At 46.5% G+C, this 25,380-nt stretch overlaps 1 protein-coding gene across 2 annotated transcripts in view; it reads right to left on the bottom strand.

Moving 5' to 3' along the window:
* LOC142304297 (tetraspanin-1-like) overlaps positions 1-25,380 on the bottom strand; it is a 221,325-nt gene that overhangs the window by 172,381 nt on the left and 23,564 nt on the right. For both annotated transcript variants that reach the window (XM_075346543.1, XM_075346541.1), the window contains exons 2-5: positions 9,124-9,188; positions 8,709-8,915; positions 3,935-4,009; positions 3,399-3,506 (exon numbers count right to left, since the gene is read on the bottom strand). In XM_075346543.1, the coding sequence (XP_075202658.1) occupies positions 3,399-3,506; positions 3,935-4,009; positions 8,709-8,915; positions 9,124-9,180 (447 nt within the window). In that variant the 5' untranslated portion in view covers positions 9,181-9,188. The remainder of the gene's footprint in view (positions 1-3,398; positions 3,507-3,934; positions 4,010-8,708; positions 8,916-9,123; positions 9,189-25,380) is intronic.

Below are 25,380 nucleotides of genomic sequence, written 5' to 3'. Positions count from 1 at the left end.
GACTTTGAGAGGCCGAGGTGTCAAGAAATACCCAAAAGTGACACTATTCTGAAAACTGCACCCCTCACACTGCTCAAAACCACATCCAAGAAGCTTATTAAACCTTTAGGTTCTTCACACGAAGGAAAAAGTAAAAATTTAACATTTTCTCATAAAAATATTCCTTTAGCCCTAACTTTTGGATTTTCACAAGGGTAAAAGGAGAAAATGGACCATACAATTTGTTGTGCAATTTACCCTGAGTACACAGATACCACATATTTGGTGAAAAACTACTGTTTGGGCGCACAAGAGGGTTCTGAAGGGAAGGAGCGCCATTTGACTTTTGGCTGGAATAAATTAAAGACGCCATGTCACATTTGCAGAGCCCCTGAGGTGCCTAAACAGTGGAATCCCCCACAAGTCACCCCATTTTGGAAACTACACCCCTTAAAGAATTTATTTTGATGTACCGTGGGAACCTTAAACCCACAGGTGCTTCACAGAATTTTATAACAATGAACCACGAAAATTAAGACAATTTTCCCACAAAAATGTTTCCTTTGCCCCAAATTTTCCATTTTTAGAAGGGTAACGATAGCGAGTGGACCTTACATTTATTTTTGCACAATGACTTTTTAGTACACAGATGCCCCATATGTCGCGGAAAACTACTGCTGAGGCACAGTGGAAAGGTAGGAAGGGATGGTGCGCATATTATAGTGCTGATTTTGCTGTTAGGATTTGTGGGTGCCCTGTCATTGGTAGAACCACCCCCATAAGTGACCCCATTTTACACACTACACCCCTCATAGAATTCATCTAGTGGTGCAATGATTGTATTAACACCACAGGAGTGTCTCAGAATTTTATAGCACCCCTTTAGGAATTTATCTACAGAGAAGAAGAGGTCTTGAACTCTAGTGCCATCTATTGGAAGAACCAATCCTAAATGTCAATATGAACTCTTAACAGAACCTTGCCCCAGGTATAAAAGCTTTACACCTTAGACCCCATCAGAGGTCTCTCATACAGCCAAATCAGACCTCTTGCATTGTACTGATTAGGAGCAAATATCCAAACCACATCTGCTAATAGAGTTTCTGGTTTGGCTTTTATCCTAAGTCATGTGGCAAGGCTTGTTAAAAGGGCCGCTATTGACTTTTAGGATTGCTACTTCCAATGGGTGGCACTAATTTCAAGTCTTCTTCCTCTCTGAAGAGACAATTTGCATATTTCGTAGCGCAACATTGCATGGCCTATAATTCTCCTTACACTTGGCACTTTCCACAAGGAAAGACATTACCCATTAGACCCCCGTTAGAAGCTTCTCACCCAGGCAAATCAGACCTCTTGCATTGCACTGATGATGAGTAAACACCCAAGCACATGTCTGCTAATATAGTTTTTGGTTTGGCTTTTTTCCTAAGTTGCTATAGTCTAGTCCATTTCCTTCTGCATAGCCTATAATTCTCCTTACGCTTGGCACTTTCCACAAGGAAAGACATTAACCCTTAGACCCCCATCAGAAGCTTTTCACCCAGCTAAATCAGATCAGTTGCCTTGCACTCGTAAGTGGCAAGCACCCCGAAAGACGTCTGCAAACAGGATAAAAGTCAAACTGGAATATCTAAGTCATGTAGTAGAGCTTGTTAAAGGGTCGATGTTGACTTTTTTTCTAATTGCTACAGCCAGTAGGTGGTGGTAGAGTCAAGTCCAGTGATGGCGAACCTATGGCACGCATGCCAGACAGAGCACGCAAGAGCCCTCTCTGTCGGCATGCGCGCTGTCGCCTCATCCAGCTGCTTTGAACTGCTGGCACGATCACGCTAGCAGTTCAAAGTTGTGTTGGAGCAGAGGAGACATTTCTCTTGGCTTCGACAGTCCTCTCCTAGGCCGCAGGCCTGTTGCCTAGGAGACATCGGTAGTGTCAGTAAGCGGTGCAGGCATAATGACGTCTTGTGGCAGAGCGGGAACTGATGGCCCAGGGTGTTGGGAGATGAGTATGTTTGTTTGTTTTTTTAAACTGTGTGAGGCTGTATGTAGGAACATGCCAGGATGGGCTACATTTACCAGGAAGGGGGAACATGCCACTATGGGCGTACATTTACCAGGATGAGGTACATGCCTAGGTTGGAGGAACATGCCAGGATGGAGGAACATAACAGGATGGAGGAACATATCAAGATGGAGGAACATGCCAGGATGGAGGAATATACCATGATGTGGGACATGCCAGGCTGGAGGAACATAACAGGATGGAGGAACATATCAAGATGGAGGAACATGCCAGGATGGAGGAATATACCATGATGTGGGACATGCCAGGCTGGAGGAACATAACATGATGGGGGACATGCCAAGATGGAGGAACAGATCATGGCGGAACATGCCAGTATGGGGGAATGGCCCAGGATGGGGTATATTTACCAGGATGGCGGAACATGCCAGGATCGGGTACATTTACTAGGATTGGGAACGTGCCACTATGGTGGAACATGTCATGATGGAGGTACATTTACCAGGAAGGGAAAACATTCCAGGATGGGGCTACATTTACCAGGATTGGGAACATTTATCAGGATAGGGTACATTTATCAGGATAGGGTACATTTATCAGGATAGGGTACATTTACCAGGATTGGGAACATTTATCAGGATAGGGTACATTTATCAGGATGGGGTACATTTATCAGGATGGGGTACATTTACCAGAATGGAGCCATGTTGGGGCAAATATACCAGACTGTAGGAAATATATATCAGGATGGTGGACATGTTTACCAGGAAGTGGCCCAGGAAGGGGGACAGAACTACATAATGAAGGGGGAGGGGAGCAACTCGTACATTTTTATAGGATTTCAAGATGTTCAGACTTTGAAATGTAGATGTGGATTTTAGGGTGGCGTCTGATTGCATTTCATGCTACAATCTGTCTAATATTTTGTATGTTTTTAATCATAAAAGATCAATCTAACTGCTGTGTCTAGAGCGGGCAGTGGGAGAGGCTGAGCTTCAATGTGTGGTAAGCATGCATGAGCGTGATGCCCCCTGCTGAAGAGAAGAGAAGACTGCAAAGGTAAGATTACAATCAATTAATTATTTACATAATAGAATTGGTTACATTTCCAGGTCACTTCAGAAAAAAAATTGGGTGTAGGGCCTCAATCAGAAGCTTCTCACCCAGCCAAATCAAAGATCTTGCTTTGCACTCATGAGGGGCAAACATCCCGAAACACGTGTCTGCAAACAGATATTCCAGTTTGACTTTTATCTTATGTTATGCGGCAAGGCCCGTTAAAGGGTCGATATTGACTTTTTTTCGGATTGCTGCAGCCAATAGGTGGCGCTATAGTCAAGTCCATTTCCCTCTGATGAGACAATTCGCATACAGCTCTCATCACTCCTTTCTTTCTTACCTCTTTCATGGTTGTATTCCAGACGGTCGTCAGTTCGTTGCTACCTCCATATTCTTGGCGAAGATATTTTACCGCCACGTTACCAAGGTACTCAATGAAGATATTAGACTAAGAGAGAAAAAAGAACAAGTTACATTTCATCGTTGTGACCATATTGATAGGTAGCGATGATAGTGGGTACCCCTGATCACAATTCAGCCTTGGTGTGTGCCATCTTGGCCATGTAGAGACCCCTGAAGTAGAAATGTTGGACTGATATGAAGTATGGACTGGCAGATAATGATCACATAATTAACCCACCAATACTGAAATGGTGACATACAAAAGGTTGTTGAGATTGGACCATGATCTTATATGTGTGGTGGTCGCGCCGCTCCCCCATGCTCAGGGCAGGGTGGATTTCAATATCAAGATGTCTAATGGGGCTTTCTGCATTGACGTTTACATGCACAGATCATTAATTCTCTATATAACCATTTTATTTTGTATATGAGAGTGTAAGCTCCGCAGCAAAGAAGTGTAAACCGAATCCTTACCAAAGAGGAGAACGCCAAAACTACTACAGCGCCTGCAATCTCCGCAATGAAGATAATGAGGATGATGATGAAGAACTAAAAGAAAACATAAAATCACATTTACCAAAATATATAAGAGAGGATATATGGAGTATATAGGAGGAGATATAGGGGGATATATGGAGTAATAGGAGGAGATATAGGGAAGATATATGGAGTAATAGGAGGGGATATAGGGAGGATATATGGAGTAATAGGAGGAGATATAGGGAGGATATATGGAGTAATAGGAGGAGATATAGAGGGATATATGGAGTAATAGGAGGAGATATAGGGGGATATATGGAGTAATAGGAGGAGATATAGGGAGGATATATGGAGTAATAGGAGGAGATATAGGGGGATATATGGAGTAATAGGAGGAGATATAGGGAGGATATATGGAGTAATAGGAGGAGATATAGGGAGGATATATGGAGTAATAGGAGGAGATATAGGGAGGATATATGGAGTAATAGGAGGCGATATAGGGGAGGATATATGGAGTAATAGGAGGAGATATAGGGGAGGATATATGGAGTAATAGGAGGAGATATAGGGAGGATATATGGAGTATATAGGAGGAGATATAGGGAGGATATATGGAGTAATAGGAGGAGATATAGGAGAGGATATATGGAGTAATAGGAGGAGATATAGGGAGGATATATGGAGTAATAGGAGGAGATATAGGGAGGATATAAGGAGTAATAGGAAGAGATATAGGAGAGGATATATGGAGTAATAGGAGGAGATATAGGGAGGATATATGGAGTAATAGGAGGAGATATAGGGAGGATATATGGATTAATAGGAGGAGATATAGGGAGGATATATGGAGTAATAGGAGGAGATATAGGGGGATATATGGAGTAATAGGAGGAGATATAGGGAGGATATATGGAGTAATAGGAGGAGATATAGGGACGATATATGGAGTAATAGGAGGAGATATAGGGGATATATGGAGTAATAGGAGGAGATATAGGGAGGATATATGGAGTAATAGGAGGAGATATAGGGAAGATATATGGAGTAATAGGAGGAGATATAGGGGAGGATATATGGAGTAATAGGAGGAGATATAGGGAGGATATATGGAGTAATAGGAGGAGATATAGGGAGGATATATGGAGTAATAGGAGGAGATATAGGGAGGATATATGGAGTAATAGGAGGAGATATAGGGAGGATATATGGAGTAATAGGAGGAGATATAGGGAAGATATATGGAGTAATAGGAGGAGATATAGGGGAGGATATATGGAGTAATAGGAGGAGATATAGGGAGGATATATGGAGTAATAGGAGGAGATATAGGGAGGATATATGGAGTAATAGGAGGAGATATAGGGAGGATATATGGATTAATAGGAGGAGATATAGGGAGGATATATGGAGTAATAGGAGGAGATATAGGGAGGATATATGGAGTAATAGGAGGAGATATAGAGGGATATATGGAGTAATAGGAGGAGATATAGGGAGGATATATGGAGTAATAGGAGGAGATATAGGGGGATATATGGAGTAATAGGAGGAGATATAGGGAGGATATATGGAGTAATAGGAGGAGATATAGGGGGATATATGGAGTAATAGGAGGAGATATAGGGAGGATATATGGAGTAATAGGAGGAGATATAGGGAGGATATATGGAGTAATAGGAGGAGATATAGGGGGATATATGGAGTAATAGGAGGAGATATAGGGAGGATATATGGAGTATATAGGAGGAGATATAGGGGATATATGGAGTAATAGGAGGAGATATAGGGAGGATATATGGAGTAATAGGAGGAGATATAGGGAGGATATATGAAGTAATAGGAGGAGATATAGGGAGGATATATGGAGTAATAGGAGGAGATATAGGGAGGATATATGGAGTATTAGGAGGAGATATAGGGAAGATATATGGAGTAATAGGAGGAGATATAGGGAAGCATATATGGAGTAATAGGAGGAGATATAGGGAAGATATATGGAGTAATAGGGGAGATATAGGGAGGATATATGGATTAATAGGAGGAGATATAGGGAGGATATATGGAGTAATAGGAGGAGATATAGGGAGGATATATGGAGTAATAGGAGGAGATATAGGGAGGATATATGGAGTAATAGGAGGAGATATAGGGAGGATATATGGAGTAATAGGAGGAGATATAGGGGGATATATGGAGTAATAGGAGGAGATATAGGGGGATATATGGAGTAATAGGAGGAGATATAGGGGGATATATGGAGTAATAGGAGGAGATATAGGGGGATATATGGAGTAATAGGAGGAGATATAGGGGGATATATGGAGTAATAGGAGGAGATATAGGGGGATATATGGAGTAATAGGAGGAGATATAGGGGGGATATATGGAGTAATAGGAGGAGATATAGGGAGGATATATGGAGTAATAGGAGGAGATATAGGGGAGGATATATGGAGTAATAGGAGGAGATATAGGGGAGGATATATGGAGTAATAGGAGGAGATATAGGGGAGGATATATGGAGTAATAGGAGGAGATATAGGGAGGATATATGGAGTATATAGGAGGAGATATAGGGAGGATATATGGAGTAATAGGAGGAGATATAGGGGAGGATATATGGAGTATATAGGAGGAGATATAGGGAGGATATATGGAGTAATAGGAGGAGATATAGGGGAGGATATATGGAGTAATAGGAGGAGATATAGGGAGGATATATGGAGTAATAGGAGGAGATATAGGGGAGGATATATGGAGTAATAGGAGATATAGGGAGGATATATGGAGTATATAGGAGGAGATATAGGGGATATATGGAGTAATAGGAGGAGATATAGGGAGGATATATGGAGTAATAGGAGGAGATATAGGGAAGATATATGGAGTAATAGGAGGAGATATAGGGAGGATATATGGAGTAATAGGAGGAGATATAGGGAGGATATATGGAGTAATAGGAGGAGATATAGGGGGATATATGGAGTAATAGGAGGAGATATAGGGAGGATATATGGAGTATATAGGAGGAGATATAGGGGATATATGGAGTAATAGGAGGAGATATAGGGAGGATATATGGAGTAATAGGAGGAGATATAGGGAGGATATATGGAGTAATAGGAGGAGATATAGGGAGGATATATGGAGTAATAGGAGGAGATATAGGGAGGATATATGGAGTATTAGGAGGAGATATAGGGAAGATATATGGAGTAATAGGAGGAGATATAGGGGAGCATATATGGAGTAATAGGAGGAGATATAGGGAAGATATATGGAGTAATAGGGGAGATATAGGGAGGATATATGGATTAATAGGAGGAGATATAGGGAGGATATATGGAGTAATAGGAGGAGATATAGGGAGGATATATGGAGTAATAGGAGGAGATATAGGGAGGATATATGGAGTAATAGGAGGAGATATAGGGAGGATATATGGAGTAATAGGAGGAGATATAGGGGGATATATGGAGTAATAGGAGGAGATATAGGGGGATATATGGAGTAATAGGAGGAGATATAGGGGGATATATGGAGTAATAGGAGGAGATATAGGGGGATATATGGAGTAATAGGAGGAGATATAGGGGGATATATGGAGTAATAGGAGGAGATATAGGGGGATATATGGAGTAATAGGAGGAGATATAGGGGGGATATATGGAGTAATAGGAGGAGATATAGGGGAGGATATATGGAGTAATAGGAGGAGATATAGGGAGGATATATGGAGTTATAGGAGGAGATATAGGGGAGGATATATGGAGTAATAGGAGGAGATATAGGGAGGCTATATGGAGTAATAGGAGGAGATATAGGAAAGGATATATGGAGTAGTAGGAGGAGATATAGGGAGGATATATGGAGTATATAGGAGGAGATATAGGGAGGATATATGGAGTAATAGGAGGAGATATAGGGAGGATATATGGAGTAATAGGAGGAGATATAGGGAGGATATATGGAGTAATAGGAGGAGATATAGGGAGGCTATATGGAGTAATAGGAGGAGATATAGGGGAGGATATATGGTGTATTAGAGGAGATATAGGGGAGGATATATGTAGTATTAGAGGAGATATAGGGAGGATATACAGAGTAATAGGAGGAGATATAGGGAGGATATATGGAGTAATAGGAGGAGATATAGGGAGGATATATGGAGTAATAGGAGGAGATATAGGGGAGGATATATGGTGTATTAGAGGAGATATAGGGAGGATATATGTAGTATTAGAGGAGATATAGGGAGGATATACAGAGTAATAGGAGGAGATATAGGGAGGATATATGGAGTAATAGGAGGAGATATAGGGAGGATATATGGAGTAATAGGAGGAGATATAGGGAGGATATATGGAGTAATAGGAGGAGATATAGAGAGGATATATGGAGTAATAGGGGGAGATATAGGGAGGATATATGGAGTAATAGGGGGAGATATAGGGAGGATATATGGAGTAATAGGGGGAGATATAGGGAGGATATATGGAGTAATAGGAGGAGATATAGAGAGGATATATGGAGTAATAGGGGGAGATATAGGGAGGATATATGGAGTAATAGGGGGAGATATAGGGAGGATATATGGAGTAATATGAGGAGATATAGAGAGGATATATGGAGTAATAGGAGGAGATATAGGGAGGATATATGGAGTAATAGGGGGAGATATAGGGAGGATATATGGAGTAATAGGGGGAGATATAGAGAGGATATATGGAGTAATAGGGGGAGATATGAGTGGTATTGTACTTACCAGCATTAGCATGCATCTGCTTTCTTTCACAGCTCCACAGCAGCCGAGAAACCCCATAAGTATAAGGAAACCTCCGACCGCCATACACAGATATCCCACATTTACCACCTGCATTAGCTGTGGTGTGGCTGAGCCAAGGATCTTCAGGAAGGACCCTCCGTCCACCTTCACCCAGATCCCGACACCCAGCACAGCGATGCCCCCCAGCTGCAGGGAGATGAAACACAAGGAGCTATAGGAAAACGTTTAACCAGTATTCGTTGATTTTGTGATTTACTGTAGCTGAAACCCCACTGATGCCTAACTAAAGGCCATAAATAAATACAAATTTGCAATAAGACCTGTTAGCAATAGCCCGCCTGCTTGCCTGCCTGCTTGCTGATTGTTTCCCTTAATTCAATAATAGGATACTTACAAAGATGATGCCGTTGAATATGAACATCATGGTTTTTAGGAATGAAAAGCAGCTCATTTTGGATTCTACAAGTAGAAAAAAAAAGTTGATTTCAGAAGCATATTTGGTTATTACTTACTACAAAGCCCTCAAACAGCTCCTCATATCTTATCTCATATCTTATCTTCCTGTCATGGACGTAGCTGATAGGGTTAACCATAAGTCGTTCCTAATTTCTCTTTAGAAGCAGCTCCCATATGAGGTACTGCAGCTCAGCTCTCTTCCCTGGGACAAGGCGGAAGTGCAGTACCGGGCCCTGCCTGTAGACATCGGTGGCGCCCTTTTATGTTAGTAATCTCAGAGTTTCCCTGTCATGTTCATGGCGGCTCTCTAACATTACACAATAGATGGATTTACTTCATCAGATCCGTAACGCTCCATTTGCTGTGTTGCATTCATTATACGCAGGGAACAGTCGCTGCTTCCAAGGAAACTATCACTGTATAAACAATAGCCAAAAAAACACAAAACACCGCCAAGAAGGAAAACCTTCACCGGCTATGAGAACATGAAGGTCATATACTATGAAGGGCTGTATACCCCTGTTACACGGTATATACCCGTATATAGAGAGAATGAGACCCATAAGGGTCCAGAAGGTCTGCAACTGAGGCCCAGTGGCTGTCACTTGGGTACTGCGGCACTTAATGAAGTATGGCGGCTGCTAATGGAGGCATTTCTTCATGTAATGGGGAGGTGTAGGGGTTACTGGGATAACGTTTCTGCTTCTTAGGTACTGTGGCTTTTAATGCCAGAGAACCCAAGTAACTGTCCCTGGGGGCAATGTGGCGTTTACAGGGAGTGTTGTGGGTGTTAATGGGGTACTGTGGCCCTTAATGAGGACTGTGCCTGTTACTTGAGGCACTGTTGCATGTATAGGGGGCATTGCAACTAGGGTACCATTTTTGTTACTTGGATACCGTGGCTTTTAATGCCACAAAACTGAAGTAACTGTTTGTGTAGGCAATGTTGCGTGTACAGGGAGTGTTTTGGGCGTAGTTACTAGGGTACTGTAGCTGTTACTAGTGTGCTGTGGCTGTTAATGAGGTACTGTAGCTGTTACTAGGGTACTGTAGCTGTTACTAGTGTGCTGTGGCTGTTAATGAGGTACTGTAGCTGTTACTAGGGTACTGTGGCTGGTAATAAGGAACTGTAGCTATTACAAGGGTACTGTGGCTGTTAATAAGGTACCGCAACTGTTACTGTACCGCCCCAGCAGCGGTCGAACCGCTCGGATCCGGACATCGCTACTCGTGGCTCAGGGGTCTACGGCCCTGGGGGCTAAGGGTCACACCCGAATGAAGAAGGGGGTTATTTACAGGGGAGGTATATAGTTCGTGATGCCACCCATGGTGTGCGGTGATAGAGAGTACCGCCGCTGCCGTTGGGAGTACCCGGGGTGATGGAGTGGGGCAGCTAGGTGACGTTACCCTCCACGGGTAGGGGAAGGCCCGGGACTCTGGATGGTGAAATGGATGGCAGGGAGAGCGCAGGCTCGCTGGTAGCAGGGGTTAATAAGGTACTCACTCAGCAAGAAAGTAGACGCTGACAATGTGGTAAACCAAGTCTCTGGGTGCCGCAGCTCGTCCGGGTCCCGTCCGCTGCAGCACTGTCTGGTGGTCTGTGGCCTGCCTCCTAGAGTGTCCAAAGTGGCCCGTCAGCTTGGACCCCGCTTCCTGCTAATGGTAGCAGAGGAGCTTGCTCTCAGGAGCTCACGCTTGGGATTTCAGTGGGCTTCTTTTCTTGGAAGGCCCTATCCCACTCGTTGCGCTAGTGCCCCCGATCTCTGAGGTTCGTGGGAACAGTTCATATAGGCCCTGTCCTCCGCAGGTTAATTACCGGGTTGCTTGAAGCCTCTCCCCGACCTAGGGTCCATGTACCTCGACGTGACTTCAGTCCCCGCCCGGCTATTGAACTGCGGCTGCTGGCTATCCTCCAAGACTAGCCAGGCACCCAGTCACAATCTCCCACAACCGGGTCTCCGACTCCTCCGGGTCCAGACCACCGTCTGCGACCTAGTCTGCTTCTCCCCTGGGAGCTCCAACTCCCAGTTCCCTCCGAGCTCCTCACAGCTCAAGGGCTACTTCTGTTCTCCTCGCTCCCCTGGAGCCAACTGACTTATCACCTCCCACCTCCCTGCCTGACCCCTAGGTGCGTGGCCCTATTCCAGCTTAAGCAGCCCACTGATGTGCCTGACAGGGTGTGGTGCGAGGAGGTGTAACTAGGATTTGTGGATGCTGGTGGAGGCAGTACTACAAGATGGGGAACCGGAACCATGGGGGGTTGAGTCCTGCACTGGGAGAGAAAGATTGTGCAGAACCCTGTGACGACCTGACCAGTCCAGGGTGTCACATTACTAGGGTACGGTGGCTGTTAATGAGGTACTGTAGCTGTTAATGAGGTACTGTAGCTGTTAATGAGGTACTGTAGCTGTGACTGGAGGCACTGTTGAGTGTACTGGGGATGTTATGGATGTACCTGGTGTACTGTGGCTGTTATTTGGGTATTGTGGCTCTTAAAGAGATGCTGTGACTGTTACTTGAGGTACTGTTGCATGTACAGGGATGTGTTATGGGTGTTACTAGGATACCATTTCTGCTACTTGAATACTGTGGTTTTTAATGCCACAGAACCCAAGTATCTGCTACTGGGAGCAATGTTGTGTGTACAGGGAGTCTTTTGGGGTACTATTGTAGTTACTTGGATACTGTGGTTCTTAATCAGGTACTGTGGCTGATACTGGAGGCATTTTTGTATGTACTGTGGGCGTTGTGGGTGTTATTGGGATACAGTGTATGTTACTTAGGTACAATGGCTCTTAATGAAGTACTGTGGCTGTTACTTGAGGCACTGTTGTGTGGCGCCCTGGCCTAGCCAGGTCGAGGTCATCACAGATAACATACAAACACACCCCACCCCACTAGACAGGGACACCAGCCAAACACAAAATCCTTGTTGCCTCCCTCCAGTGTCTGATGTCCACACCAGGTGGGGCGGAGTTAAGCGTTTGGCTCCACCCACTGAGGAGTTCACAGGCCTGGAGGCGGGAAAAGTGTCAGTGAGAAGTAGAAGTTGAGTGTTGAGCAGTGAGGAGTGAGGAGTAAACACTTGGGTGTCTGGGTTTGTGGCCCAGGCACTGACAGCAAGGTTGGCAGACGGTGGTGGCCGTCTGCAGGAGTGGTGGAGCAACGCGGAACCATAGGACCGGGGTCGGGCGACGGCCTGCTGGTACCGACCGGGGAGCGAAGTGAAGCCAGCACACACAGGCAGGGTCATCGGACCCCGACCAGGCTTGGAGCCGCCGACAATAGTCAGATCCGAATGTGACTGGAACCCCAGGGGTTTCACAACAGCAAAAGTCCTGATTGAAGGCAACAGCCCACACCGTGAGGGTATACAGCTACCGCCTAAGGCTAGAGACCCAAGGGCCAGCGTCTGCGGGCAAACGGGCTCCTCCGGTACCCATACACCGGGGAGCGGACTACCGTTGGGAATCCATAGTAGTCAGAAAGAGAACATTAAGGTGCAGGGAAAGACAGCCGCCATCACCTGTCCGGGGAGAAGCACTGCAGCCGGCAGCGGGACCCGTCCATCCAGCCGTTTGGTTTACTGAGGACTTTGTACCTTTCTTGCTGAGTGAGTACACCCGTGCCATCCGGCACCGCGCCGCGCTGTTCCTGCATCCCTGCACCTCACCGACCCTGCCTCCTCCCCGTCACAACATCACCGGGGCCCCGGACCACCGACCACTACCCACGGAGGGGGAAAACAACATCTCAGCTGCTCCCTACCATCGCTCCCGGGATCCCCGTCACCAGCAGCGGTGGTGCCCATGTCGCGGGCGGGGAGGAGGGTGTCAGCACACCGCGCTCACCCCTTCTGCTCGGGTCCGGCAGCCGCTCCTGGTGGCTCGAGCTGTGGGCCGGATCCCGGGGTGTCTCGAGCGACACTCCTCGCCCGTGAGTGAAAGGGGGTGTTTGTTGGGTGTGGGGATTGTTATAGTTCGTGACGCCACCCACGGTTGTGGTGATTGCACCACCGCTGCTCAGTATGGGGGTCCCGGGGATGGTGATGCGGAGCAGCCAGGTGTTGTGTTGCCCCTCCGTGGGTAGGGGTTGGTGATCCCGGGGCCCAGTGAAGAGATGTAAAGTGTAGGGCCCGGTGGGCGCAGGGACGCCCTTCAGGCTTTCTTTCCTTCTGTCACTTTACTTGCTTTTCTCCTTTACACTTCTCTACTTTCACCACTTTCACTTAGCTGTTTACTTTCTCACTTCAGCTCCTCACACTTGCCGTGCCTGGGCTTTCTGCCTTTTCTCAAGCTCGTCCCTGAGCTGACTGCCTGGTTACTTCCTGCCTCCAGAGTTGTGAGCTCCTCGGTGGGCGGAGCCAACCGCCTGGCCCACCCCCTGGTGTGCATCATCAGACTCCTGGAGGAAGGCAACAAGGATTTGTAGGTTAGCAGATGTGCCTACCTGGAGTGTGGGGTGTGGTGGTGTTGTGACCTGTGTCCCCTGGCTTGCCCAGGGCGACACACCCATCTTCACCACGACCCGTGGGTGGCGTCACGGACTAAATCCCCCAAACCAACCACCCCTTTCACTCACGGGCGAGGAGCGCCGCTCGAGTCCCCGGATCCGGCCCACCACTCGAGCCACCGAGCAGCAGCCGCAGCAGTGCCGGACCCGAGCGTTAGCGAGAGCGCAGCAGCGACTGCGTCCTCCCCGCCCGCGACAGTTGCATGTGGTGGGGGCGTTGTGGGTGTTACTAGAATACCATGTCTGTTATTTTGGTAGTGTGGCTTTTAATGCCACAGCATGCAAATAACTGTTTCTGGGGCCAATGTGGCGTGTACAGGGAGTGTTGTGGGTGTGGGGTGCTGTTCCCGTTACTTGGATACTGTGGCTCTTAATGAGGTACTGTGACTGTTACTGGAGCCACTGTTGTGTGCACTGGGGATGCTGTGGTTGTACCTGGTGTACTGTGGTTGTTACTATGGTATCGTGGCTCTTATTAGGGTACTGTGGCTGTTACTAGGGGACAGTGATTTTACTGTATTACTGGCTGCATTGTGGCTCTTAGTGAGGACTGTGACGGGGTGTACAGCAGAGCGCAAGGAGAGACAACAGGCCGAGGAACGATCCAACAGATTTATTCACAAGAACACTGGAACAGCACACGATAAGTCCACGTAAAACAGATTCGGGGGCCCTTCCCGACAATCCTCGGACCGGATTACAAAGCAATCGTCCTTACAGTAGTCCAAAGAGTTCCACACAATCCCACGGGCCGCCACACAGGCCTAGCTCCGTCCGTGTCCACAGCCACACAGGCTGGAGCTCCTGCTCCCTTCAAGTTTCAGCTCACTCTGCCTGAATCTCCCAGGTAAGCAGAGTTTACACTAGTTGGACTCTAGGCCCACCTCCCCCTACTCCCAGGGATGGAAGTGCCTCAAGAGGATATAACCTTGCATTTTAGGGGGGTGATTACCTACAACAATAGAAATGTACACAGAAGTAGTTCAAATAAGACAATGAACCCAGCTTGAAATAGGAATCTGTACAGCATATACAGTGAGAGGGTAAATTACATCTTCACAATCCCTCCCCCTCCCAACTTGTGTACGTACTAGGGACCTCTACAGGTCACTGGTTAAGTACACACAGGCAGAGCGTTACTTACATGTGGCTTCATGCAGCCACGAATTGGCATCGTAGCTCTCCCACATCATTGCCCAGGAGAACAGCTGCAGGCAGACCACCCATCACCCCAACCACACATCGCCTGACCCCAAAACCAAAGCTCAGATCCACAGTGGCTGTGGGAATAGTCCTCCATTGTCCACCAGCCAGTTCAATGACAATCCCAGGTCCTCTATGGATTGCCTCAGGCCGAACCACTCGGGGATCAGCCAGTGTGAGGAAAGCACCCGAGTCACAAAATCCAACAATTCTCTGTCCATCCAGCACAACCTCCTGCAAGTGCTTACCTCGATGAGCAGAAGTCGTCATAACTGCAGGTCGCACCCCGTAAACTCCTGGTGGTGCAACATGGGCTGAGTCACTAGGCCAGTCCTCACATAGCGGTGCCACATCTTCCTCCATGGCGCTGGGCTGTAAATAATTAACAATCCGATTGGGCGCAGGATCAGTCCTCATTTGAACAGCTGGGCAGGAGACTTGCCGATGCCCTGGCTGTCCACATTGATAGCATCTGAGCTGGGTCTCCCTCCATCCAAGGCGTCCTCTTGGGTAAGGGGTAGGGGAACTTGGAGGCCGGCTCCCACCTGAAGGTGCTGTAAGGGTTTGAGGATGATTCCTCCATGGCCTGGCTGGGCATGAGGCCTGCAAATGCCCGGGATGCCTACAAACATAACACCTGCGCTCTGTTACTTCCTCTCCCCGGCGTATTCCAGAAAGTGCAGTAGAAGCAACTGGAGGCACATTAACACGGGTATCAACATGTGGTGGCTTAGAGGAACGGGGAACAATGGGGACAGAATAACTGGGGGCATCCGGTGTTGTGGAGCTGTTAGGCGTCTCTCCATCCTCCAACAGAACCCTCCACTGAGGCTTGATGGTGAGCACCTCATCAGCTAGAGCAGCAGCTTCCTCCACTGTCGCTGGTTTTCTCTCACGCACCCATTCCCGGATCTCAGCGGGGCACTTGAAGTAAAACTGCTCTTTTAGGAGGACCTGGAGGACGGTCTCCAAGGTTAAGGCCTCCTCTGCCTCCAACCAACGATGCCACAGATGTTTGAGTTTGTGGGCATACATCTTGAAGGACACTTCCTCATCACATGCTAGAGTACGGAACTGAGTCCTGTAAGTGTCTGGCGTTACAGCATAATGTTCTAGAATAGTCTGTTTAATATCAGCATACTCACAGTTCCACCGATGGTCCATAGCTCTATAGGCTGCAGCAGCTCCACCCTCTAAGAGCCCAACCAGATGCCGGACGCGCTCCCTTTCTGGGACTTCCATTAATCGACACTGATGCTCAAAGTCCTGGAAGAAGCCCTCAATGTCACCAGCAGCCTCATTAAACTGCTTGAAGTCTTTGTGGGACACTCTGGGAAGTTCCCTCATGATGGGTGCTGGGGTTACAGTCTGTCTGGAACCTCTCGCGGCTTCCACAGCGAGCTGCTTATCCAGCAATGCCATCTCCTCCATCCTGCGCTCCTTCTCTTCAGCTCCACGCATGGCCTCCCTCTTATCTTCTATGGTGGCCTCATCTCCAAGCAGTGCCATCTTTTCCTTGTACCACACAACCCATTGACTTTTTTGGGTATTCACCTCCGGCTCCCGTCTTTGCTCCCCTTGCTGTGGAAATTGTTCCTCGGTGCCATCTTGCAGGCAAGCGTGTTCCAATGCCTCAATTAGTTGCTCCTTAGAGAGTCCTTTGTAGCCGACACCTAATTCACGGGCCTTTGTTTGTAGACTCGCCACAGTCCAGTTCCTGTATCCTGAGGTTCTGGTTTCAGACGTCGATTGGCTGTTGTCCTCCATTTCTTCTGCTCTGATCCCGCCGCTGCCAACCAGTTTGTGACGGGGTGTACAGCAGAGCAAGGAGAGACAACAGGCCGAGGAACGATCCAACAGATTTATTCACAAGAACACTGGAACAGCACACGATAAGTCCACGTAAAACAGATTCGGGGGCCCTTCCCGACAATCCTCGGACCGGATTACAAAGCAATCGTCCTTACAGTAGTCCAAAGAGTTCCACACAATCCCACGGGCCGCCACACAGGCCTAGCTCCGTCCGTGTCCACAGCCACACAGGCTGGAGCTCCTGCTCCCTTCAAGTTTCAGCTCACTCTGCCTGAATCTCCCAGGTAAGCAGAGTTTACACTAGTTGGACTCTAGGCCCACCTCCCCCTACTCCCAGGGATGGAAGTGCCTCAAGAGGATATAACCTTGCATTTTAGGGGGGTGATTACCTACAACAATAGAAATGTACACAGAAGTAGTTCAAATAAGACAATGAACCCAGCTTGAAATAGGAATCTGTACAGCATATACAGTGAGAGGGTAAATTACATCTTCACAAGGACTATGGCTGTTACTGGAGGCACTGTTTCATGTTCAGGGAGGGGGTGGATACTGTGACTTTTAATGCCACAGAACCCAAGTAGCTCTTACTGGGGGCAATTTTGCATGTAGAGGGAGTGATTTGGGGGCAGTTACTGTAGTACTGTCTCATAATTGATACTGTGGCTCTTATTGAGGTACTGTGGCTGTTACTCGAGGCACTGTTGCATTTCCTGGGGGCATTGTGAGAGTGTCAAGGGTACTATGTCTGTTACTTTGCTACTGTGGCACTTAGTGAGATACCATGAATGCAATTGGAGGCAATGTTGCATGTACAGAAGGCGTTTCAGCTGTCAGTGGGGTTCTGTTGCTGTTAGTTGGATACTGTGACTGTTAATGAGGCACTGAGTCTGTTACTGGAGACACTGTTGTGTGTACTAGGTGTATTTTGGGTGTTACTGGAGGTACTGTTGCGTGTACTGGGTCTGCTGTGGGTGTTACTAAGGTACTGAGGCTGTTACTTGGCTACTGTGTCTCCTAATTGGGTACTGTGGCTGTTACTTGAGACACTGTGGTGTGTACTGGGGGCATTGTGAGTGTACCTGGGGTACTGTGGCTGTTTTTTGGGGTTTGTGGCTCTTAATAGGGTACTATTGCTGTTACTAAGTGACTGTGATTGTTACTGTATAACTGGGGGCATTATGAGTCTTATTGATGGCATAGTGACTGTGATTGGGGTAAAGTGTCTGTTACTAGAGAGACACTGTTGTGTGTACTGGGGGCATTGTAGGTATACCTGGGGTTCTGTGGCTGTTTTGGGGGTTTTGTGACTCTTAATATGGTACTGTTGCTGTTACTATCGTAGGTGACCATGATTATTACCGTGTTACTGGAGGTACTGTTACTTTTATTGGGGGCATTGTGAGTGTTACTGAGAACATAGTGACTGTGATTGGGGTACTGTGGCTGTTACTAGGGGATTGTGATTGTTTCTTGAGTCATAGTTGCCTTTACTGCTGGAGTTGTGATGCTTCCTAGGGGCATTGCGATTGTAACTGGGGTACTGTGGATATTTCTTTGAGAACTGTAGCTTTTGATGGGGTACTGTGAATTTTGCTAAAGGACTGTGATTGATATTGGAGGCACTGTTGTGTGTACCGGTAAAATTGTAAGTTTTACAGAGGGCATTGTGGCTGTTAGTAGGAGCACTGTCGCTGGAACTGGGACCAATGAGACCTTAAATGGTGTCTCCTGGTGGACTGTGGCTGTTAGTTGGGGCACTGTGGTTGTTACCAGTGGACTATGACTGTTACAATTGAGGCAATATGGCTTTTTGCTGGGAAATAGTGGCTGTTAGTAACGCACTGTGGCCTTTACTTGGGGGATTGTGGATTTGTAAGTTAGTGTGACAGTTCCTGTGTTACTGTTGTCATTGTTTATTTTGGGGAACAAGTGCTAGGAGCTACGGGGCTGGGTGTTGAGGGCACTTTGGCTGTTACTGATGAAACTGGGACTGTTACTAGGCTTTGTGACTGGTGAACACTTTGGAGTGTACAACAGCTGCAGGCTTGTGCTGTGGAGAGGTGCTGTGCTAATTGTTAGCATTTATTAATGCTGTACTGTGTGATCTTTTTGTTTTATGTATGTTTTCTTCCTTAATGCCAATGTATGTAAAGTGCTATGGAATTAATAGCGCTATATAAATGAATAAAATTATTATTATTATTATTATTAATCCTCCATGTTGTGATGATGAATATAATGCTTGCTCTATGTCCAAGATAAAACAGTCCATTGTCCCGTAATGTCAGAGTGCTGAATGATTCTGCTGGAATCTGCAACAGCAAGGAGCTACATGGTGTCATGCGATGTTCAGGTCCACACTCATTAGGTGTCAAGGCAGAATAAGGCTCTGTTCACACTGCAGAGCCTGACAAGTAACCTGATGTTTCCTAGTGGTTCAGCCAGAGCTGGGCATCGGCTGTTTCGTGTGCTCTGTTCCTCAGTCCTGCAATAGTTAATTCCTGCTGACCTGGGGAACTCTGCTAGGAGCTCAGGTTGCCAATTACCAATCAAAGTCAATGATTTCCTATATAAGATCCTGGATCTTACTACTCAGTGCCGATTATAGCATCAGCGATTCCGGTCTTGTTGGTGAACCTGTCTATGGTGATCCATGATGTGCTTCTGAGTGATGTGAACGTTCCCCTGTTGTGCCTTACTTCATTTCCTTTTTTGTTGTTCCCCTGTTCACATATTCTCTCTCCTGTGTGTTTTGAGTTCTGTTCTCCATTGTTTGTGTTGTTTTGTGGGGTTTTTGTTACTGTGTTTTCTGGCCCGCCCCAAGGGTGGGGGAGAGGGGGAGTTAGATCAGGGCTCGGACAGGAGTCAGGGTTACGCTGGGGGTCTGGACCTATCTTCAGCATAGCTTCAGCGATTACGGTCTTGTTGGTGAACCTATTTATGGTGATCCGTGTTGCGCTTATGCACCACCCACATAGTATTATACACCCCCATATAGCATTATACACCCCCATATAGCATTTTACACCACCACATAGTATTATGCAGCCCCATATAGTATTATATACTCCACGTAGTATTATGCACCCCCACATAGTATTATGCAGCCCCACATAGTATTATGCACCTCCACATAGTATTATGCAGCCCCACATAGTATTATGCGCCTCCACATAGTATTATGCACCATCACATAGCATTATGAAGAGCCTGACAGGCAACCTGATGTCTCTTAGTTGTTCAGCCAAAGCTGGGGATTGGCTGTTTCATGTGCTCTGTTCCTCAGTCCTGCAGGAGTTAATTCCTGCTGACCTGGGGAACTCTGCTAGGAGCTCAAGTTGCCAATTACCAATCAAAGTAATTTACTTCCTATATAAGATCCTGGATCTTACTGCCCAGTGCTGATTATAGCTTCAGCATAAGCTCCAGCGATTCCGGTCTTGTTGGTGAACTTGTTTATGGTGATCTTTGTTGCGCTTCTGAGTGATGTGAATGTTCCCCTGTTGTGTGTTTCTTCATTCCCTTTTTCGTTGTTCCCCTGTACACATATTCTCTCTCCTCTGTGTTTTGAGTGCAATATGTACGAGTTTCCGTTCTCCCTTATCACTGTCGTTTTGTGTCAGTTTATTGTGTTTTCTGGCCCGCCCCAGGGCTCAAACACGAGTCAGGGTCATGTTGGGGGCTCAGACCTGGCTACCATCAAGCCTATCACCAAGATATGGGACAGCGCAGGGTCACGAGTCTGAGGGCCAGCCTAGGGGCCCCTTTTGTGTCATAACATACCTCATGATACATGAGTAGTGCTTATGGCACATTGGCTCTTACAAGGGATACTAGGGGTTTAAAGGCTGGCAAGATAGAAGGAAATGTGGCTGCTATTGGGGCACCATGGCTCGTTCATAGTCATTGTGGTTGGCACTGGTTTTTGGGCAGCTTGCCATTTCGAGGCACAGTAACTGTGTACAATATATTAAACTGAATCTGACCAAACTCATTGAAACTGGTTAACTTGCAGTTTATGATTGACACGTGGCACTAAATCATTAATGGTCGCGACTTAGAATAGGTAACCCATAGAAAGGCTTGGTAAATATGTGACCGCTGAACGATGCCCGGGTCACAGCACGATGCCGCGTATTGCGGTGTGTCATTTCGTCACAAGGCGTTGGAAAGGGCACCATGATAATGTTTCTACTTTGTTTGCGTAAAAGATGAAGGATATGAAAATGATTTTGTTCCCCACCCTTTTCTAAAAGGCAAATAACGACGTAGATATGCAAAATAAAAAGATGGCACGTGACCGAGCCCGAAATGCGTCTTTTATTGTAGTTACAGAAGGCTCAGTGTTCTGAGTCCTGGCAGAGGAGAGCGCTGTATTTATATATTAAGCGGATGTGTGATACACTATTACAATGGCTTTCTGGATTTTCCAGTTTTTGTGTAAATACTTATTGGAATATACCTGGAATTTTGTTTTAATCTTCCTTATATCAATTTGACTCTTCCCATATATTCCATAAAATTAATTTCACTAAATATATACCATACACTCTTCTATCAAACTACTCCCCCTCATTTCACTGTATATACTACTGTATATTATCCTTTCTATAACCAAACCATCTCCACTTATGTCACTTCATATAATGTATATTCTTCTCTCTAACCTCTTCCACTCATTTCATTATATATACTATATGTTCTTCTATCTAACTTCACCCACTCATTTCATTATATATTCTATAGGCTCTTCTCTCTAACCTCTCCCACTCATTTCATTATATATTTTATATACTCTTTTTCTCTAACCTCTCCCACTCATTTCATTATATATTTTATATACTCTTTTTCTCTAACCTCTCCCACTCATTTCATTATATATTTTATATACTCTTTTCTCTAACCTCATCCACTCATTTAATTATATATTCTATAGGCTCTTCTCTTTCATCTTCCCCACCCGTTTCATTGCATATTCAATATACTCTTCTTTCTAACCTTCCCCACGCATTTCATTATATATTCAATATACTCTTTTCTCTAACCTCTCCCACTTATTTAATTATATACTATATACTCCTCTGTTTAATCTCTCCCACTTATTTTGTTATATACACTATGTACTCTTCTCTGTAACCTCTCCCACTCATTCAGTATATATTCAACATACTCTTCTCTCTAATCTCTCCCACTCATTTTATATATATATATAGTATGTATGCACTATATACTCTTCTCTTAGACCTGCCCCATTAATTTCATTATTTCATTACATGTTCAATATATTTCCCTCTCTAACTTCACTCATTCATTTTTACTATATATAGTAAATACCCTCACCAGAGGCGTACATAGAAATCATGGGCATAATTTCTAATTGAGCCCCCCGCAAATAAAAAAAATATTGGGTTGGGTCATGGTAGAATATATTTCACAACTCTACAGCCCTTACCAAGTAATTTTCCTCCTACTGAAGCCCCTAGATTCCCCTTTCATTGCAACCATAAAGTGTGATGGCAACAGAAGTGCATACCCCTCACTAAATTCTTCCACTGTACCCTCCACACAGAATATGATGAACCTACTGTACCCCCTTCAACTACCCCAGCAATCAATGGTGACCCCCAACACAGTAATATCCCCATCTGTGACCCCACACAGCCCTCCATGCAGTATAATGGGCCTACATATAGTGTAATGGCCCCTACTATCCCTCAAAATAGTATAATGGCTCCACACAGCCCTCCATACAGTATGACGGACCCCACACAAACCTTAACTGTATAATTGCTTGCACACAGTATAATGGCCCTCAAATAACTCTAGATAAAGTCTAAAGGCACCCTCATAGCCCTCCAAATAGTAAAATGGCCCCACAAAGCCTTCCATAAGGTATAATGGGTCTCACATAGTCCTCCATATAGTAATGGGCCCCACATAGTCTTCTATATAGTATAATTCTCCCCCATAGCCCTCCATACAGAATGGGCCCCATATAATCCTCCATATCGTCTAATGCACCCATAGTCCTCCATATACTATGGTACACTCCCCATATTCCTCCACAGAGTATTATGGAACCCCCACATAGTATTATGGAACCCCCACATAGTATTATGCAGCCCTACATGGCATTTTGCAGCTGCACATAGTATTATGCAGTGCCACATAGCATCATACATCCCCACATAGTTATTATACACCCCACATAGCATTATGCAGCCCCACATAGTATTTTGCAGCCCCATATAGTATTTTACCCCACCCACATAGTATTATGTACCCCCACATAGTAGTACATGATCCCCACATACTGTAGTATTATACACCCCACAAAGCATTATGCAGCCCCACATAGTATTATACACCCCCACATAGCATTATGCACCCCCACATAGTATTATACATGCTCACATAGCATTATGCAGCCCCATATAGTATTATACACCCCCACATAGCATTATGCAGCGCCACATAACATTATGCAGCTCCATATAGTCTTATACACCCCACATAGTATTATGCACCCCCACATAGTATTATTACCCTCCACATAGTATTATGCACCACCCACATAGTATTATACACCCCTAGATAGCATTATCCAGCCCCACATAGCATTATACACCCCCATATAGCATTATACACCCCCACATAGTATTATGCAGCCCCATATAATATTATACATCCCCAAATAGTATTATGCACCTCCCACATAGTATTATGCAACCCCCACAAAGTATTATGCAACCCCCACATAGTATTATACACTCCCACCTAGTATTATGCACTCCACATAGTATTATACACCCCTACATAGTATTATGCAGCCCCATATAGTATTATCCATTCCCACATAGTATTACACACCCCCACATAGCATTATGTAGCCCCACATAGTGTTATACAGATCCACATAGCCTTATGGAGCCCCACATAGTGTTATGTACCCCCACATAGTATTATGCACCCCACATAGTATTATACACCCCCACATAGTATTGTGTAGCCCACATAGTATTATACACTTCTGTCGCGGGCGGAGGAGGGGACGCTGCGCTCTCCCACTGCTTGGGTCCGGCCGCTGCTGCTGCAGCTGCCGCTGCTGCTCGGTGGTGGCTCGAGCGGTGGGCTGGGTCCCGGGGACTCGAGCGGCGCTCCTCGCCCGTGAGTGAAAAGGGGGATTTTGATTGTGGGGATTTGATTATTGTCCGTGACGCCACCCACGGTTGTGGTGATATTGGTGACACCACCGCTGCTCTAGACGGGGATCCCGGGAGCGGTGACAGGGAGCACCTTTGTTGTTAGTTCTCCCCTCCGTGGGTAGGGGGTTGGTTGTCCCGGGGCCCGGTGATGGGGGTAGGGATGGATGGCAGGCGGGTTGCGGGGCCTGACGAGGTGCAACGTCGCGGGGGCAGCGCTGTGCCTCACGGCACGGTGGTACTCACTCAGCCAATGATGAGGACACAGTTCTCAGTAAAACACACGGCTGGATGGACGGTTCCCACAGACGGCTGCGGTGTTGTTTCTCCCAGCAGGTTGATGGTGACTGCCTTTCCGTGCACCTATGTACGGTAGATGGTTCCAATGGGTTCCCACCGGTAACCCGCTCCCCAGCTTGGATATGGGCTGGAGGAGCCCCTTTTGCCCGCAGGCTCTGGCCCTGGGAAATGGTTGCCTTGGCGGTGGCGGTGTCTCCCTCTCTTGGTTGGACTGTTGCCTTCTGTCGGGACTTGGCTGCTGGGAAACCCAGGAGGTTCCCTTCACTAACGAATTCGGCAAATTCACGGCGACTCCTAGCCTTGCCGGGGTCCGTAACCCCCTGCCAGATGGTGCTGGCTTCTCCTTGCGTACCGGTCCGGTACCGCCGGGCCACCGCCCGTCCACAGTCCTTATGGTAGACTCCGATAGGCCACTCCTGCAGACGGTCACCACTGTCTGCCAACCTTGCTGTACCGCTCGGGCCATACACCCGGACGCTGTCAGTTAGTTGCTCCACTACCACTTTCCTTCCTCTCACTTTCACCTCCAAAACTAATGTCTACTTTTCCCGCCTCCAGGACTGTGAACTCCTCGGTGGGCGGGGCCAACCGCCTGGCCCACCCCCTGGTGTGGACATCAGCCCCTGGAGGAAGGCAACAAGGGTTTGTGTCTGACTTCGGTGTGCCTGACCGGGAGTGTGGGGTGTGTGGGTGTTGTGCTCTGTGGCCCCTGGCTTGTCCAGGGCACCACACTTCCACATAGTATTATGCACCCCCGCATAGTATTATACTACCACATAGTATTATGCAGCCTCACATAGCACTATACACCCCCCATATAGCATTATGCTCTTTCCAACTAGTATTATACACCACCACATAGTATTATGCAGCCCCACATATTATTATACCCCCCCACATAGCATTATGCACCCCCACCGTGTACTGAATAAATACATACTCATCTTTCCTCGTTCCCCTGCCACTGCTCCTTGTTCGCCCACTATGTCTTTGCTCTGCACATCTCAACACAGCGGCACATAGTAGTGATGTCACCGCTGTGCTGAGTAGTCAGAGCACAGACACAGCAGGACAATGATGAGAGGGAGCGCTGCACTCCATCTCATCATTGCTTTCAACTGATACATTTGAAAGTGCGATCCTGGGCGAGGGCCTGATGCTGG

The sequence above is a fragment of the Anomaloglossus baeobatrachus genome, chromosome 4, assembly GCF_048569485.1.
Source record: "Anomaloglossus baeobatrachus isolate aAnoBae1 chromosome 4, aAnoBae1.hap1, whole genome shotgun sequence".
Lineage (NCBI taxonomy): Eukaryota > Metazoa > Chordata > Amphibia > Anura > Aromobatidae > Anomaloglossus > Anomaloglossus baeobatrachus.
Note: the sequence above shows the minus strand (reverse complement) of the source record. Positions and strands in the feature narration are given on the sequence as shown.